Source organism: Eschrichtius robustus, chromosome 11 (assembly GCF_028021215.1).
Source record: "Eschrichtius robustus isolate mEscRob2 chromosome 11, mEscRob2.pri, whole genome shotgun sequence".
Taxonomy (NCBI): domain Eukaryota; kingdom Metazoa; phylum Chordata; class Mammalia; order Artiodactyla; family Eschrichtiidae; genus Eschrichtius; species Eschrichtius robustus.
The window spans coordinates 58,937,518-58,956,252 of NC_090834.1; the positions used below are offsets into that span (position 1 = coordinate 58,937,518).

The 18,735-nt window shown below is 52.4% G+C and overlaps 1 protein-coding gene across 1 annotated transcript in view; it reads left to right on the forward strand.

Moving 5' to 3' along the window:
* The window catches only part of LOC137772200 (guanylate cyclase 2D-like), a 38,437-nt gene that overhangs the window by 5,277 nt on the left and 14,425 nt on the right, over positions 1-18,735 (forward strand). The window contains 9 exon segments of the mRNA XM_068556080.1: positions 1,426-1,766; positions 8,078-8,158; positions 10,494-10,670; positions 10,908-11,028; positions 11,031-11,063; positions 11,366-11,509; positions 14,973-15,121; positions 17,899-18,062; positions 18,487-18,679. Of these exon segments, the coding sequence (XP_068412181.1) occupies positions 1,426-1,766; positions 8,078-8,158; positions 10,494-10,670; positions 10,908-11,028; positions 11,031-11,063; positions 11,366-11,509; positions 14,973-15,121; positions 17,899-18,062; positions 18,487-18,679 (1,403 nt within the window).

Here is an 18,735-nt window from a genome sequence, read left to right on the forward strand (position 1 = left end):
TGGCTCCCGCCCATGGCCCATATAGCCTGGCCCCCCCAGGGGTCAGCAGAGTCTGGGGCTCCTGGTTCTGGCTTCTACATGACCAGGAGTCCTCAGGCCCCCTATTCCTGGATAGGAATTCCTCCTCAGCAAGGAAACCCTTGGGCTTCCTTGATGGCTCCATATTCCTGGATTTTCTGGAGAAAGAGATTGCAGTAGGAACCTGGGCCCCAGCCAAAACAAGTGGTGACCCTTTTTTGACTGGGGTTGCAGCCCTGGTCAGGGACCCAAGATGCAGAAGACTTTTACCTTGGGCAGATGCGTGGGACCCTTACCTTGGGCAGGATTCTCTTCTGTCCTGGGTGCCTGGGGATGAAATCAGCTGCCTTATTATCATGGGCTGGTTTCTTCTACGAAGGCAAAGGGGAATGCATTCATGTCTGCTTAGACCTGGTGGATGCCACCCAGAGCCACAGTTGAGATTGCAAGCCAATGATAAATGGATAAACAAAATGTTTGTACAGTGGAATATTGTGCAACCATAAAAATGAGTGGACTACTGATACAGGCTACTATATATGGATGAGCCTGGAAAACATGGCAGGTGAAAGTAGCCGGACATAAAAGGCTGCATATTGTACAATCCATTTATATGAAATGTCCAGGAGAGGCATATCCATAGAGACAGAAAGTAGATTAGTGGTTGACTGGGGTTAGGAGGAGAGAGAAATAGGGTGTGACACGTATTGGGTACAGGATTTCTTTTGGGGGTGATGGAAATGTTCTAGAATTAAATAGTGATGGTGGTTTCATAACCTTGTATATAAAACTACTGAGTTATACAGTTTTTAAAAGGTGGATTTTATGATATATGAATTGTCTAAAATTTTTTTAAAATGTTAAAAAATAAAAAGATTACAAGCTGGGAGCCAGCCTGCCCGGGTTCCGATGCTGGCTCTACGTCCCTGACGGCTATGTATCCTGGGGCAACTCCTTAACCGCTCTGTGCCTTGGTTTCCTCATCTGAAAGTAGAGCTAATGGTGAGCATACTTTTTCGTACTGCTGTTAACTGAATGACTAAATGTTTGTTAAAATACTTTAGGACAACACACAGCATGCTGTCAATAAATATTAGCAATTGTCCAAGCCAGTGGGGCAGAGGGAGGGTGGAAATTGGTCAGAATTATTCAGCGGGAAGGTTGGAAGGGACATATTAATACAAATGTATCCTCAGCTGAGGGGATTTTTTTTTCACCAGGTCAAACCCAGATTTGTCAGGGGGAGCAGATAAAGGGGAAATTCCACCTTTCTCCAGACTGAGGGTGAGGGGAGGGGCCTGGGGAGGGGCAGCAGAGGGGGAGGAGGGGACCTGAGCTGCTCTCCAGGGCCACAAAGTTCTGGGCTTTGGGGAAGGCATGGAAGGTGAGCTGCCGCCTCTCCCCCAGTCGCGGTGCTGTGCATGCGCTTGGCGCTCCTGGGCGGCTCTGAGCAGCCCGCCCTGCTGAGCCGGGCAGGGGCCCAGGGCCTGGCAGACGGGAGGCTGGCCTTCCTGCCCTACGACACGCTGCTCTTCACCTTGCCCTACTGCAACCGCTCCTACCTGGCCCCGGGCGACGGCAGGCACCTGCAGGAGGCCTGCGGTGCCGTGCTGTCAGCCTGGAGTCCGGCCTCAGACGCAAGGACTGCGAAGCTGCCGGGGCCGCAGAGAGGCGGCTGCCCACCTGGAGCCGGAGCAGGGAGGTCGGTGCAGACCTTCGCGGGGCCCGGGGCGCGGGGCCACGGACAGGTGTGCACGCCCCTCGCCCACTCTGGGCCTTCCTGGCCTCGGCCAGTCACCCCCTGGACAGCCGTCCTGCCTCTGCTGTGGGTACATGACCTGTCCCTAATTGGACAAAGTGTCTCTCTGCCCAGTCCCTGGGTGTACTGTCTGTCTGTCTCTTTCTATCTCTTATAGATGTGTGTGTGTGTCTATCTGTCTGTCTGTCCATCTCACTTCTTTCTCATGTCTCTCACTGTCTTGGCCACTTTGTCAGTTCTTCTCTTGTGTCTCTCCTGCCTCCATTTCTCTGTCTCTGACTCAGTTCCTCTAATTCTCATCTCCGGCGCAGCTGCTCTTCCTGTTGCACACATTCTTCCTCTCCTTTCTCCACATCTCTCTAGCACATTGTGAAGATGAGAAAGAGAGAGCAATGGAAGTGTGGTAGAGCAGGAAGGTTTTCTGAAGTCACTGCTGTGGATCTGAAGAGTGTGGGTGTCCGGGATGTGGCTGCCGGCTCAGTTTTGGCTTATAGGACTCAGCTGCCTGAGTCTCTCCTGGGATGTCTGCTTCTTGGTGATAAGAAGACCATAGTGTCTGGAGGTGGTGACAGGGATGTGGATGACGATGGAGGGTCATTCAATCAGTCATTCATCTGACAAATGTGGGTTGAGTCCCTCTCATGTGGCACTGTTCGAGGCATCAGGGACGTGGTGATGGGTAAGACAGACTTGGTCTTCAAGAAGCTTCCATTCTGTTAGGGCAAGACAGACAATAACCAAGCAACCCAATAACCAAATTCAAATAGTGATTGTGTCGCCAAGAAAATAAAACAGGATAAAGTGACAGAGAGTGGCTGGGATGGAGTAGTGGGCAACAAGAGACAGGATAGGCAGAGAATGGAGGAGGTGGCACTTGAACTGAGCTCTGAATGATAAGGAGGCGGCCAGGCGAAGATCTGGATGAAGAGCCACCAAGCAGGGGAAAGAGCAAGTGCAAAGGCCCCGAGGCAGAGTGAGCATCAATGGCCAGAGGAACAGGAGGAAAGGGAGTGTGGAACGGCAGGACCATCATGAGTGATGGGGAAAGGGATCTGAGATGAGCTTGGGGCCTGATCACGTGAGGCTTTGTCAGCCAGGTAAGGAGTCTGATCTTACAGATGAAATGGAAAACCATCAGCGAGGTTTAAGTAAGAAAAGATTTATGTCTTTTAAAAACATGGTTTGGTTGCTTTTGGGGGAATGGTCTGAAGAGGACCAGATGAAGCAATAAGGCCCTTAGGAGGCTCCTGTGTGGTTCAGGTGAGCAGTGATGGGGGCTGGGACCCAAGTGACAGTAGTAGATGTGGCGAAAGGTCAGTTAGATTGGGAACAAATTCTGGTATAAAACCAAAAAGATTTGATGATGAACTGGAAGAGAGAAATAGAGAAGTTGGGGGCTTCCCTGGTGGTGCATTGGTTGAGAGTCTGCCTGCTAATGCAGGGGACACGGGTTCGAGCCCTGGTCTGGGAAGATCCCACATGCCGCGGAGCAACTAGGCCCGTGGGCCACAACTACTGAGCCTGCGCATCTGGAGCCTGTGCTCCGCAACAAGAGAGGCCGCAATAGTGAGAGGCCCGCGCACCGCGATGAAGAGTGGCCCCCGCTTGCCACAACTGGAGAAAGCCCTCGCACAAAAACGGAGACCCAACACAGCCAAAAATAAATAAATAAATTAATTAATTAAAAAAAAATGTTTAAAAAAAAATGGTAAAAGAGAAGTTGGGAATCAAGCCTAGGCTTGAGAAACTGGGCAGGTGGTAGTTCCATTTCTTAAAACCTGGGAGGAGTGGAGTTTGGTGCGGTAGAATCAGGAGTTCAGTTTTGGGCATATTAGGTAAGTCTGAGATGTCTGTGAGTGGTGGTGGCCGCCATGATGGTGGAGATGGTGAGGCTTCTGAGTGGGGACTGAAGTAATGGTGGGACTAAAGAAAGCACTGCATTGGGGAATGGGGAAAGGGGATAATAATTCAAACAATTGCTGCTGGCAGGAGGGCCAGGACCCAGAAATGTCTGGGAGCCTATGCCATGGGGTTATGGGGTTGAGGGACCTTCTCTTCCACAGGTGTCCCCACTCTTTGGAACCACCTATGATGCTGTTTTCCTGCTGGCCCATGCCCTGAACAGCTCTGAGAGCCACAGGGCAGGACTCTCAGGGACCCACTTAGGGGACCACACAGGGTCTCTGGATGTGGCTGGCTTTAGCCAGAGGATCTAGACAGACGAGAAGGGCAGGAGGCTGGCTCAGTATGTCATTTTGGACACAGATGGTCGGGGAAGCCAGCTGGTCCCCACTCACATCCTGGACACAAGCACATGGCAAGTGCAGCCCCTGAGCAGGGCCATACACTTTCCAGGAGGAACCCCTCCGGTACGTGACTCCAGCTGCTGGCATGAGAGGTAATTCATCTATCCATCCATCCATCCACCCATCCATCCATCTATCTGTCCATCCATCCATCATTCATTCATTAAGGCTCTCCATGTGGACAGTCACGTGAGGAGCAGGAGAAGGAGCAAGGAAAAGACTTGACCCGCCATTGAGAAGACTGACCCAGAGGTTGTGAAGCTCCAGGGAAGGCTAGCAAGGCCTCGCCTCAGCCTAGCAGAGCTAAAGCATTTACAGAGCACGTTCCCATGTCTCAGCTCTCCTAAACTGCACCGCAGCCTTGTGACAAGGACACTGTCCTCTGTGGGCCCCAGTGGACAGCTGAAGCTCAGAAAGGTTAGGTGACTTGCCCAGGGTCACACAGGGAGGCCTCCAGTCTTCGACTCCAAGTGCAGGATTCCCTTTACCTCATGACCACTGGGGAGTGTGAGCTGTGAGGCCCACATGTTCTGATTTCTGACATTCATCTACCTGGATTTTCATCCCTGATGGAATTGCACTGACATGCAAGCACATAGGTAGATAGAGATGAGCACACATCTACATGTATACGCAAGTGCACCCACACTTCCTAGTGCACACCTAGTTACAGTTACCACCGTCGGTGGGTAGATTCAGGTCTGGCCAGGCTCGCTTATGTCCCTGCCCGCCCCAGACCTTCAGCAGCCACCCCACCCCGTGACCTCGGCTCTGCTGCTCTGTTAGCTCCATCTCCCAACACTGCTTCTCTTCTCCTTTCCCCAAACACACGCCACCCTTTCTGGCCTCCCTGTGCATGTGTGTTTTCCTCTTCCTCGAGTGCTCCCACTTTGCCTGGCTAAATCCTTCCTTTCCTTGCAGAACAACTCTGTAGTCAGGGCTGGGAGCCCACCTCTGTGCTCCCCATAGCCTCTGGGTGAGCGACTTCACAGGGTGTGTGTCCTGCGCTGGGGAGGACCAGTGCCATCTGTCCCCAGACTAATGGGAGCTCATAAGAAGAAGCCTTCACCCAACGGTTTCTTTGCCTCTCTTTTCTTCCACAAGTATTGATTGAGGACTTCCTAGGCACCAGGCAATGTGCTCAGCCCTAGGGAAGGAGGAATGAATGAACCATCGTCCCTGCACTGGCTTAGAGCACTGGCCCTCACCCCTGACCCCCCAGTACACCGTGAGCTCCATCACAGTGCTGGCTGGCAGTGACTGTGACTCTCATCTGCCGTTGCATCTTCAATTCTCGGCACTGAGCTCAGCACACAGTGGATGTTCCAGAAACGATTGCTGATGGATTTGTTGAATGAATGAATGAATACCTGTCAGAGGGTAAATTCTGCGAGCCAGGGCTGATGGAGGAGGTGCTTGTAGAGATCTCTGGGCTCCAGCGGCCCCTGGCTGCCTCCATCACGGCTTTACCACATTGTGTGGTGTTATCTCTGCTGTTCCCGCCTCTGCCACCAGACAGAATCCCCCAGAGAGTGGAGCCTGGGGCTGGTCTTCGAGAATATTAGCTCCATGAGGGTTGGGACGATGTTTCATTCAGGCTCCCGCCACCCCTCAGTGGCCTCTCTTACTTGGGTGCCCAATTGGCATCTCCAACTTGACTTTGTCTGAAATTGAATTCCCGATCTGCCCCCCGGCCTCCTCCCATCGTCTTCCCCACTGCAGGTAATGGCAACCCCATCCTCCCCGAGGCCCAGGCACCCTCGTCTCCTCACACCCCACACCCAGCCTGTCAGCAGCACCCTGGGGCTCCATCTTTAGAACTGGCCCAGAAGCAGAGCCCTGCTCACCACTCCCCTGTCTCCTCCCTGGTCCAGGCCCCCGTCGTCTCTCGCTAGGTTACTGCAGCGGCCTCCCCGCAGGCCTCCCTGCTTCTGCTCTTGTCCTGGACCTCACCGTGGCAGGTTGGAGGATCCTCGGAAAACACAGTCAGATCTGGCTCTCCCCTGCTCAGGGCCTGCAGATGCCCCCCCTTGCCCGGAGTCCAGCCAGAGCCCTCTCTGCCCTCAGCTCCCTGCCCTCCGTCTTCCTCACATGTGGTTCTGCCCTCCCGTTGAATACACCAGGCACACTCCTGCTTCAGAACCTTTGTGCTTGCGGCTCCCTAGGCCTGGACTGCTTTCCTGTCTATGCTTCTTCCCTCACCTCCTCCAGATCGCAAGTCAAGCTTCCTTTCTAGGAGCCTGGGTGAGGGGCAGGGTGGGCGGTGGTTGGGAGCCCAGATGCCTGAGCAAGGCTGCTTGGGTTTGAACCTAGGCTCTGCCACTCACAGACAGTTGCCTATCTCTCTGCTTTCTCTTCCACAAAATCATGGTCATGACTGTACCTACTTCTAGAGGTCATTGTACAGAATAACTGAATTGAAATACGTGACATCCTTAGCATAGGTGTTTAGTGCAATACAGTGTACAATAGTATAGTGAGTACTACAAGCTATTCAGTACTATTATTATTACCTGGACTTAACTCAAACTGGGGGAGATTCATCAGCGGGCAGACAGACAGTGCTTATACTTCAGCAAAAGAAAGGAAGGGAGGGAGGCAAAGAAGGAAGAAGGTATGCCTCTCCCCCCAACTTCTGTGGCAGTGGAGGTCAATGTCCTCTCTCCAGAATAGGGCCTGGCATTTCACCACCTTGCCAGCCCAGGCTGAAACTGGGGTTGCCCAAGCAAAGTAGCCCTCTCCACCTTGCCCAGCGGTCCTGAGCAGCCTTTTCGTACCCAATCCTGATATGAGGGCTGGAGAGGTTTAGATTCAGTGTACGGAGGGCCCTTCTAACAGTCAAAGTGAATGACACTGAAATTGGCTACCAAAAGAGGTAGTGAGTGGCCCATCGTGGAGAGTGTGCAAGAAGTAGGATAATCATTGACAGGGATCCACAGTATTTATTCAGCATCTTGCTACTTGGGCCTGGGCACTGCCTGCGTGGGTCTACCCCGGGGCTTCTCTCAGCAATGGGCCAACCTAGGTCACCCTCCTGCTTGCTTTGGCAAGGGACAGTGAGATCCTGGGTCCCTGAGGCCCTGAGTGTGGGGCAGCACCCAGCCCAGGATAGCCTCTGGACAGAGGCTGGGCCACCAGCTGACAGGGAAGCTGGAAGGTCAGAGGTGAGACCAGCAAGATTTTAAAGTTGCTGAGGACACTGTGATTTCTCAGGGGCTGGGTTCTCAAATTCAACAACTGACTGAGGCTCTGACTCTCCTCTTCCGCGCCCCACGGTTGATGAACCGGGCTAATTATTTCTAGGGGAAGCAGCATGAGGCTCTTGCTCCTTCTTTTCCACCTTCTCCCTTGGGGAATCCCATCATTTTTCTCTTCTGCTGAAAGGAGGCTTTAATGATGTACAAAGCATGTTTTGTCTGCTCCTCTGAATGAGCTGTGGGCGAGGCTGAGGCAGAAATCCATCAGTGACGAGGGGAGAGAAGGCTAAGGTTACAGAAAGCCCTGGGCGAGGACAGAGCCCCTGCCCAAGGCCCCCGCCTCTCTCACCCTCCCCTCTCTCCTCCCCTAGGGTTCCTGGGTCACAGAGACCCCCTCACTTCGCTGGGTTTGGGGTGTCATAGGTGCCCGAGGCCTGCAGAGTGAAGCCGACCTCGGCCTTGGGAGCTAACGCACTTTCTATCCACTATCTCGTTAGCCCTCTCCATGTGGGTGTGGGTGTCATCCTCGCTTTACAGAATTGGGACATGAAGTTCAGAAAACTGAAGTCCCTTGTCTGAGGTCGCAGAGCTAGAAATGGTAGAGTGAGGACTAGAACTCAGGTCTGTCAACCAAAGGAGACAAAGTCTGACTAGTTTCCGCTGGCCGGGCTCTTCCTGGCTTGAAACACACAGAAAGAGCACATTTATGGGGAAGAAGCTGAGGCTGAGAGAGGCTGAGGGTTTGCCCGAGTTGAGGACCAGCAGCGGGTGAACTCTTGTTGTCTTTTCTTAAACAGGGAGAGTGGGTGTGGCTGAAGAAGTTTGAAGCTGGCACAGCCCCTGAGCTGCGGCCGAGCTGCCTCAGCCTCCTGAGAAATGTAGAGCTGCAGAGGGCGTGGAGGGTGGGCTGCGGACGGGGTGCTGTCAGGAGACCCTTACCGGTCTGGATTGGTCTCTACTCAATGCAGAAGCTTCTAGCCTCAAAAAAGGAAGTGCTTCCTATCATCATGATCACTGCCCCATTGTCATCACAGATATACCCCATCACTGTCAGCATCACACACCAGCATCCCCAGCGTCACATCACCACCCCAGTATGATCATCACCACGACTACCAGGGGCACAATCCTCTTCATCACTATCATCACATGGTACAATCAGCACCACTGAAGGACCTCAACTGTATCCTCCATCCCTCTACACATCCATTCATTTGTCCACTACTTTTTGAGCACCGCCTATGCTCTGGGCTCTGGGGACACAGCAGTGGAGAAAAGAGACAGGATTCCTTTCCTCGGAGAGCTTCCAGTCACCTATCGTCACTACTCACATAAGCCCCTTCACCCCCGAGATGGTCACCATCCTGAGGAGCACTGTGGGATGGAGGACAGAGCATAAGATTTGAGTCAGGAAGATCTGAGATGGAATCCTGCCTCCATAGGACACTTAGCTTTCCTGTAAAATGGAGCTGATGAAATCCACCCCAGGGGAATTATGAGGATTGGAGAGAACAGATGAAATGACCTAGAACTGTCTCTGGCAGGTAGAGTGCCTTTGGAAAATTGTGGATTTTATTATTATTTCCAACACCACCACCATCTGAAATCAGCTTCGGAGAGATTCAGTGTCTGGAGGTTTAGGTTAGGCATTTCCCAGTGGGAATCTTGCAATCAATATGTGTAGATGTTTCTTAAAAGAAAAGGTTCTATCTGTGGGCAAATGAGTTTGGAAGTTTCTTGGCTTAGACACAGGACTTCTCAGAACGTTTAATATGCTGTTCTGGTTATCTATGACTGTGTAACAACTTATCCCAAAATGTAGTGACTTTAAACATCAACCATTTTATAATGTCTTACAATTTTGTGGGTAGGAAATTTGAGCAGGGCTCAGCCAAGCAGTTCTTCAGTTCCACTTGACCTGTATTGGGGGTCACTCAGTGGTTTTTCGGCTTGTAAATGGGCTGTCAGTGCTTGGCTCTCAGGTCAAACCAAGTCTACTGCCTGTTTTTGTAGAAAAAAATTTGATTGGAACACAGCCATGCTTGGGCCTGGGCACTGCCTGCGTGGGTCTACCCCGGGGCTTCTCTCAGCATTGGGCCAATGGGTTCGTTTATGTAACTCTCTATGGCTGCTTTCACACTGCAATGGCAGAAGTATTTGTGACAGAGATTGCAAGGCCTACAAAGCCGAAAATATTTACCATCTGGACTTTAACAGGAAAGTTTGCTGACCCCCGGTCTAGAAGGCCTCAGATGGCTTCACTTGCATGCTTGGGGCCTTGGCTGGGTGGTTGGAAGAGAGGACTCATCATGACATGCCTTCCCACTGTGGGTAGTCTCAGGGCCTCTCCCCGTGGTCTCGCCAGTGTGGTGACTCAGGGTAGAGTGACTTCTTATGAGCATTCAGGCCTCCAACTGAGAGGGCGCCAACAAACAGGAAATGGAAGCCGTCAGTCTCCTAAGACCTGGACCCAAAACACGCAAGATCACTTCCACCGTGTTCTATTGGTCACAGTGTCACAGAGCCTGCTCAGATTCAAGGGGAGGGGTCAGAGGCCCAAGCTCTTGACAGCAGGAGTGTCAAAGGATTTGAGGCCATTCTTACCTCACCGCGTATGCTAATAAGCATGCAAATCTCTAAGGAGTGGGAAGAGTATTCAGGTTTCCTCCACTTAGTTGACCCCTGAACTGTTTTAGCGAGGAAGGCCATGCCAGACAATGGTTTCATCTTTCCTGCTCGGGCAAATGCTAGCCTTGTTGGCTGGATTCGAGCTCTCTGACCTGCTGGACTGCTTGTGCCTGACCTCTTCTGCTCTTCTGCTCATCAGTCTCTGAGTCTTGGGGAGAGAACTTACAAAGTTTCTAGGTCCATGATGTCACTTAGGTTGAGAATAGTCCTAGATCCCTATTCTGTGGAGTTGGCTACAGCCTATTCACTTATTCACCCGTGATGCTTCCACACACTCATTTCGCTGGCTCATTCATTCATCCATCCACCCATCTATTTACCCAGCCATCCATTCATCATTCATCCATCCACTCATCCTTTATCCATCCATCCATCCATCCATCCATCCATCCACCCATCACATCCATCCAACATTTCTGATGCCTCTCTGTGTTCAGCTGTGTGCTGGGTGCTAAGTACTGGGGGTCAGATGTCCACACTTTGAGAGTCCCCTGGGGGCTGCTAAGGTGACCATTGCCCTGGCAGATGCGGGAGCTGCGGCATGAGAACATTGCCACCTTCCTGGACTTCTTTGTGGCCCCTGGGGTCAGTGCTCTTGTGTTGGAGCACTGTGCCCGGGGCAGCCTGGAGGACCTGCTGCGGAATGAGGATCTGCGGCTGGACTGGACTTTCAAGGCCTTCCTGGTGCTGGATATGAGCCGTGTGAGAACCCTTCTCAAACCTGGAGCTGTGGAGGCAATGGGGAGGGAAGGGAGACAAGAGATGCTCAGATTTCCTAGGCCTGGGCTCTTTCTACTTTGTCTAACTGAGAAAAATCTGGCAGTGTGGCAAAGGGTGAGGGAGGTAGGAAGGTTTCCTGGGGTCCGTGGGAATTCTGAGAGAAGCAGGGGTCCTTCTCATTCACCACAGGCCTCAGGGGCCCCCATTATTCCACTGCAGGGGGTGTGGTATCTGCACCATCGGCATTTCCCTCATGGCCGCCTCAAGTCCCGAAACTGTGTTGTGGCTGGACGCTTTGTGCTGCGGGTCACTGACCATGGTTATGCAGAGCTCCTGGACGCTCAGCGGGCTCCCCGCCCCGGCCAGCCCCGGAAGGTCAGCTCAGGGGTGGGCAGGAGGCTGCCAGTAGGTTCTGAGGCCTCTGTTTACACTGGGTGCTTGTGAGGCAAGGGGAGAGGGGGAGATGTCCGGTGCTCCGGTACTTCCTGTGGTGTGACCTTGAGATGATGGCTTTTCCCCGCTGAGCCTCGGGGCCCTTACCTGTGAATGGGGGAGGACAGAAGCACCTCCCTCCTCCGGGGCTGTAGGGACAGGACGACGACACCACATGTGTGAAGTGCCGCCCAGCTTGGGTGGTCAGCGGGTGACGGCTGTGTGGCCTCATCCTGTGATTGCAGAGCTGCTGTGGACGGCTCCGGAGCTGCTGCGGGGGCCCGGGGAACCCGGGCGGGGCACCCTCAGAGGAGACACCTTCAGCATCATCCTGCAGGGGGTGCTGACTTGGGGCCCGCCCTATGGCTCCCCAGGGCTCTCAGCGGAAGGCACAGTATCCTCCGCCTCCTTCCTTGGCCTGTCCCGGGCGGAGACCCCACGTAGTTGAGGAGCTCTGTGAGCATCAGGAAATTGGGGCCTGAAAATAACCACACAGACACACATGCCTGGTTTGACAGCAAGAACTGGGTTTCTTTGACTTAAGCCAGGCAGCCTTCAGCAACTCTGCCAAAATGGCAGCTGACCAGCTCCAGGGCTAAAGACGTTGTTTCTGGGTATAAGCCCAACCCCTTCCTTCCTCTCCCAATGTCATTGCCGTGTCCAGAGGTGCTCATGCCCTAACCACCGGGCTGCCCAGCACGGACTTTGAGTCTATGTAGACCTCAGTTCTCCCCCTGGATCACTTACTTACTACGTGACCTTACACAAATCACTTACCCTCTCTGAGCCTCAGTTTTCCCATCTTTATAGTGGGGATCAGATTTAAAAATGTGTCAGACATCTGGTCCATGCCTGATGTCACCAGTCGGCTGAGTATTTGGGGGCTTGGTCCGCTGCCTGAATGGGGCTCCTTGAAGAGCATCTTTGTCCCCCTGCTTTTGGGTGTAATCACTCACACCTTCCTCATCATCACCTGGTCTTAGGCATTTTCTCTTCTGACCCCAGTGCCAGGGCCCAACTTCAGAGATATTTCCTCCCCTTCTGTGTTCACTGTCAGGGCTCCCTGGACTCTAGGCTGCTCTTCTAATTGTCCCCCTGCTGCCTCTGCCCCGTTCCAGGGACCTGTCTCACAGATACCCTGCATCTCGGCCTGCAGTACAGGCAGGGATGGAGCAGAACCCACCACCCCTCCCACCCCAGATGGATAATCTTTAACTCACGGGGAGGCCTGGCCTCGCTTCTTTTCTCCACAGAGCATTGCTCCATGAATAATGAGCATTCCAGGCCCCAGGTTTATGGGGTGGAAGAGTGGGAAGGGAAGGGGCTTGGTCATGCCGTTTGCTCAACTCTCCTCAACTGCTCCGCCACCCCCGGCAACATCTGCCTGCTGAGAGGGGGGACCAGCCAGATGGGTCTGTCAGCCATGCCACCATGCAGGGCCCTTCAGACCGGGGCTTCTCATGCTTTAGGGACGAGGTCTGGAACCCCAGGGTCACCCCTGGATTGGGCTGTCAGTCCTGGACCTGCTACTCCCTGGCTGCAGTTTTCCTGGTGTCAGGTGGGAAAATGTCGAGAGCATAGTCTTTGGGGGACACGAACTTGAGACCAGCTCCACACCAGTTCACCTTGTGACTCTGAGTAAATCTCTTTCAGGCTCTGAGCCTCAGTTTTCTCATCTGTAAAATGGGGACCATGATGCCTGCCTCCCAGAGTATTTGTGAGGATTCAGTGAAATGCCTTAGACAAAGTGCCTGGCATACGGTGGGCCCTGGGCGGTTTTAGGGGTGTGCTAGTGGGGAATCCCATGTTCTCTTCTGACTCTCCCAGTTGGAAGCAGACCTCCTTGCTCTTCGAAATAGCATCTTTTTAAGATCCCTGTCGTGGTTGGGCGGGGATACTTGTGGTTTCCAAAGCACTTTCACATGCGTTATTCCATTGGACAACCCTGTGAGGTGGGCTAGTGCACTCTTTTCGGAGATGAATGAAGTGAGGCTCAGAGAGGGGAAGGGACGCCCTAGCGGGAAGCCATGGGTCTAGGATTTGGGTGAGCTCAGTGCTCTTGCCCTAAACTCTCCTGGAGTCATCCACAGAGCAACTTCTCCACGGAGCTGCTTGTGCAGCCTACCCGGTCAGCGGCCAGCAGGGCTGATCCATCACAGTGATGCATTGGGTGTGGACAGCGGGCCTGGCATGGGGAGGGAACACGAGACCCGGCCTGGCCTGGGCCAGGGGTTCCCAACATGCTTGCCTGTGACGACTCCACTTTAATGACAAAAAAGTTTGGAGCCTCGCATGCTACTATTTGACTTTTAATATCCGCTGACTGAGGAAATGCCCAAAGAAAAAAATCTGCTCTGAAATCAGCAACACTTTGAAATGGATCTGTATTTTACACATCACAACACCATCCCAATACTTTTGAAAAAGAGCTGGGCGTGTGTGTGTGTGTGTGTGTGTGTGTGTGTGTGTGTGTGTGTGAGATATTATTGGTTCCATCTGCACACACTCCTTTGCAAGCACATACAGCTTCCCAGACCCTTTACTCAGAGGCCCTCAGGGTCTGACGCCTGCAGACCGGGAACCTCTGGGCAGAGAAAATCGTGCAGGCTGGGAGGCGATCATGCTCAGTTCCGGCGTCTGCTTGTTACTGACCCTGTGGCTGTGGGTGACCTAGTTCACCACCCTGGAACCTCAGTTTCCCTGTCTGTAAAATGGGACAGTGAATCATGGGCTGCCCCCAACACGGAGGCCAGCCAAGGGAAATCCAGAAAGAAGCTTCTCCTCACTGGTTCCAAGGGACCCACCTCCTCACCGTCTCTGAGGAAGATCACAGCCCTCCTCAGAGATTAACCTGCTATACCTCTAACAGCCCTGTGTGGTCTGTACTATTATTATGCCCTTTTGATAGGTGAGGAAACTGAGGCTCAGAGAGATGGCATAACTTGTACAGAATATAAGTGGATAATCTCGAAGTCCTCTCCTGTGCTGCTGAGAGCCTGAGCCTGGTACCCTGCCTCACCTCCTCCCGGTGCTCCCGTGACTCTCTCAGCTCCCACAGGCCCCACTACAGCTTCCCGAGGTGGGGTTATTTCCATTGGTTGTTAGGTGGGGAAACCGAGGCACAGAGTGATGGCAAGTGGCAGAGATGGAGCTGGATTGTTGATCTATCTGATCTCGACTTAGTCTGTGGTCTTCATCATGTGGAGCGGGGACAGGAAGATCCACAGCAGGGGTGGTCCTGGGAAAATAGTCATCATGATGGTGATAATGATAAGCAGAGAGTCTTGCTTCACACTTGTGGAGAGTTGGTACCAGACAGCCTCCAGGTGGCAGGGCTGGTAGAAAGAGCTGCACTGCGCAGGTCTCGAGCACATTCGTGGTCATTGCTGGTGACAGAGCAGTAACAAGTTGTGCAGGGTTCAGGGCTTGGAGTGAACCTAGTACCCCGAGATCTAGCATCTGTCATCCCCTCCCTCAGCACCCCTCTTAAGAAGGCAGTTTATTAAGCTCATTTCACAGACGGGGAGACCGGGGCTCAGAGAGATTGCTGTCTTGTTCACCATCTCATAGAGAGGTGGTGGCGGATCCAGAATTCAAACCCTGTTCACCCGTCTCCCAGGCTGAGACCCCTTCCCCGGCCACACTCTGGGGAGGACCCAGGCAAACAGCGATCCTGGTGCTCTGGCCAGCACGTCCCGGGGCACAGATCAAGGGGCTGAGGAATACCCTCGGGGCCTGATGTCTGCACCCCACGGGCCCACCCTGCCCTCCCTCTCAGGATCCCAGGCCCACCCCTTCCCACCAGCCCTCCTGGGGACCTCAGCCCCACTGCCCGGCCCGTGCTTGTTGCAGAAATCATCAGGAAGGTGGTGTCTCCCCCTCCCCTGTGCCGGCCACTGGTGTCTCCTGACCACGGGCCACCTGAGTGCATCCAGCTGATGGAGCAGTGCTGGGAGGAGGCTTCGGAGGACAGACCCAACCTGGACCAGATCTGTACCCAGGTCAGTGTCCCCAGAGGAGCTGGCTGCTCACAAGACACGGCTGATCAGTGCACCTCACCTTCCCCAGTGGGGGCCCCGCACTCTCCCCGGGGCCTGGAACCACTGTGCAGAAAGGGGGCAATTGGCCAGCATCGTCATTGCTGAGGGTGAGGCCCGAGGTCCACCATCTGAGGAAAGCTTTCTCAGAACTCTGGGTTCAGGGACATTTGCCTTCCTGAGCACCAAGACCCGTGCTAAGTGCTGTGCTTACTTCATTTAACCCTAATGATAGCTCTCCAAGGAAGCATTGCTGTTATCTGGGCTCTACAAGAGAGAAACCCAGGCACAGTGAGGTGAGGGGACTTGCCAAAGGTAAGTGAGGGAGTGAAAGGTGGGGCTGGAACCCAAACCCAGGTTTGTCTGTGCAGTGCTGATGCTGGGGACCCAACCCTGTGCCGGGCCTCCTGGCACCAGAGCAGAGGGGCCATTTGTGGCTGTGTAGGCAGCGCTGGTTCCCCGCATCAGGGGATGGGAGATGTGAGGGGGACTGGGGCCCCCCAGGCCTGCCTCGGGGACTGCACTGGGAGGGGGGAGGCAAGCCTGTACGAGTTTGCAGGGCGGTGGTGGCGTGTGCGGGCCTGACTGAGCTGGCTAATGGCTCCCACAGAGCAACCCATCAAGCCTGAGGTGACATCTTTGTGCCTCCCGTTCCTGCCCTCCACTCCCAAGCCGCAGTGGAACGTTGCCAAGGAGAGGTTCAGTGAGCGAGAAGGGCTTGCAGACAGGTGATGAGGGAGAGAGAGGCAGGAAGACAGGAGAAGCACACAGGTGTCCTATGGGAAATCTGGACTCAGAGTGAGTGAGCTCTCAGTGGCCACTGTGAGGGTGGGTTGCAGAGCTAGGACGAGCAACCAGTTCTTATAACACCAGCCTAGAATCTTTCCAGGGGTCAGAGATTGCCATAGCTAGCGAGGTGGGGGAGAAAGCTCTTGCCCTGAGTGAGGGGTGAGCCTGCCTAAGGCTCAGTGGCAGAGAAGGCAGAGACAGGCACATGATATGCGTCACATGCAGAAGGTGAGAATTACATCACATTGTGGGGAGGCTAAGGGTCAGAAGGCCTGCATTCAGATCTATGCTCCCACTTACCTACTGCTTGATCTTGGCCAAACTGATTGCACTGTTGAGCCTCAGATCTCCTTAGGTGATGCCTAGAAAGACTAACTCTGGTCTAACTTGACATGTTGGTGTGACCATCAAGTGAAATAACCAAGCCAAAAAAAAAAAAAAAAAGCAATTTTCTGAGGAGAGAATGAGGAGAAAGGGCACTGACCTTGAAGTCAAAAGACTTGGGCTCTATTCATATAACATTGTTCTGGGAGTACCAGCCAATGCAATTAAGCAAGAAAATGAACGTTGTAAAGGAAGAAGAAAATGATTGTTATTTGTAGATCCTATGATTTTGTTGCTGGGCAATGCAAGGGAAACAATGGAAAACACATTCCAAATGATAAAATAATTCAGAGGGGTGGCTGGTGATAATATTAATATATAATAGACCTCAGTTTGAAACTCTGTTCCACCATTACATTGTCCTATAATAAGTTATATTTCTCAGATCGTTTATTTCTTACTTTATAAAATGGGGGCCTTCCTTGCAGAGATGACCTTACAGTCAGCTTCTTGTCCATATTGCTGTCTCAAGGTCAGCAGCTGTCACACTCATGGCAACTGACCTCTAAAGCTTATGCCTCTGCTTTTGATGAGCAATACAAAATAGGTGCTCTTCAGGGGCTGCTGCTACTCCCTACCTTACAGACATTTGCCTGAGAGAAGCAGTATTAATGAAGGTTGGATATGCACACCTATACACACACAAAGGTCGAGATGCTGGATTTAGACAGGAATGAACCCCTCCACTTTGACCATCATTAATTTGCTTCTCCTACTGACTGCACTTTGGGAACGTGCAAACCACACTGGGGAAGGTTCTAGGAAGTCTCCCTAGGAAACGGGGTGCCATATTTCCTATAAGGTTGTTGAAGGTACAATTTATAACAACATGTGAATGTCCTCTTATGAGGACCTAAGAGAGGTACTTCTCTCTGCTCAGCACCAGCAGTAGTTGTGTTCCTTTTGAGCAACTAGTTTAATACTCCATTGTCTCATGGACTCCATAGTTATGTAATCTCTATTTCCCTCTTTGCTTTGTTGCTAGGAAGCTCATATCCAAAATTGTGACCAAATTCTAGCATGCATTTTGCATATAGACCTCACTCCTGGATTAACTTTTTTTTTTTTAACCTTTACTCTCCTTTGGTCCCAGCGCCCGTACATATTTATTCTTTTATCTTGTAAACAATTTTTTGAAAAAGGAGAGAAATAAAGAGGTAGAAATAGATTATATACGTAAATAATCTACATACATTGCTTTTATCTATTTACCCATCTCTTCATCCATCCATCCACTTATCTTTGAGAACAAAGAATGCCTATTCCACAGTGTTTTTGTGAGAACCAGTGTGTTTGTTAATGGTGATGCAATGCTGGGCAAACTTTCCTGTGCAAAGTCCTCTCCCTGCCTGTTCACCTCATAGAGAACCAACCCATTTTTCCTCCCAGCCATCTGTGCTTTTGCTTGTCAGAGTTGCCACCCCTGGTCTATTACATATCTGCTCCCCACCATCTGGCTCTTCCAGGCAGGGACTATGTCTGGTTCATTCCTGTGGCCCAGATTCTCAACCTGAGGGCCGAGTGTGCTGACCTTCGTGGACAAATTGGGATTTTCATTCCATTTTCAGTTCAAAAGCATCAACCAAGGCAAGAAGACCAGTGTTGCTGACTCTGTGCTGCGGATGCTGGAGAAGTATTCCCAGAACCTGGAGGACCTGATCCAGGAGTGGACTGAGGAGCTGGGGTTGGAGAGACAGAAGATAGAAAGGTTGCTCTCTCAGATGCTCCTGCCGTGAGTGGACTTGATTGTGCCTCTAGCCTCAGTGGCTCTGAGCATGGGACCTGGGACATAGTAGGTGCTCAGTAAATCTGGGTTCCATGAATTCATTCAATTCATTCATTGTTTATTTATCCAACATATTTTAATAAAACGCTTACGTGTATTAGGCACTGCTGGGGGCACATGAGTGTTGAACTTCTGCTGCCTCTTTCCCTAGGGAGCAAGGACAAGGCACAGGGTCCCCCATCTGACCTCAGAGGAAATAATGTCCAGAGAGGCGCAGGTATTTGCTGGAGGGGAGCCAGCACACCAACAGAGCTATCCCAGATCCCCTGACACCCAACCCAGGATTTTCCCCCAAATATCCCTCTCTCACTTCCAACTGTGGAAAGAGGGTCCTCCCACCTTGTGACTCTGGCCCTTCCCATCCCTTCAGGTCTGTGGCTGAAGCTCTGAAAATGGGGGCGACTGTGGAGCCAGAGTACTTTGACCGGGTTACCATATACTTCAGTGACACTGTAGGCTTTACCACCATCTCAGCCCTGAGTGAGCCCATTGAGGTGGTGGGCTTGCTCAATGACCTCTACACACTGTTTGATGCTGTTCTGGGCAACCATGATGTGTATAAGGTGAGAGGACCAAGAGGCAGGCATTCCATCTCTCCCTCCTCTATGTTGTGTTTGCA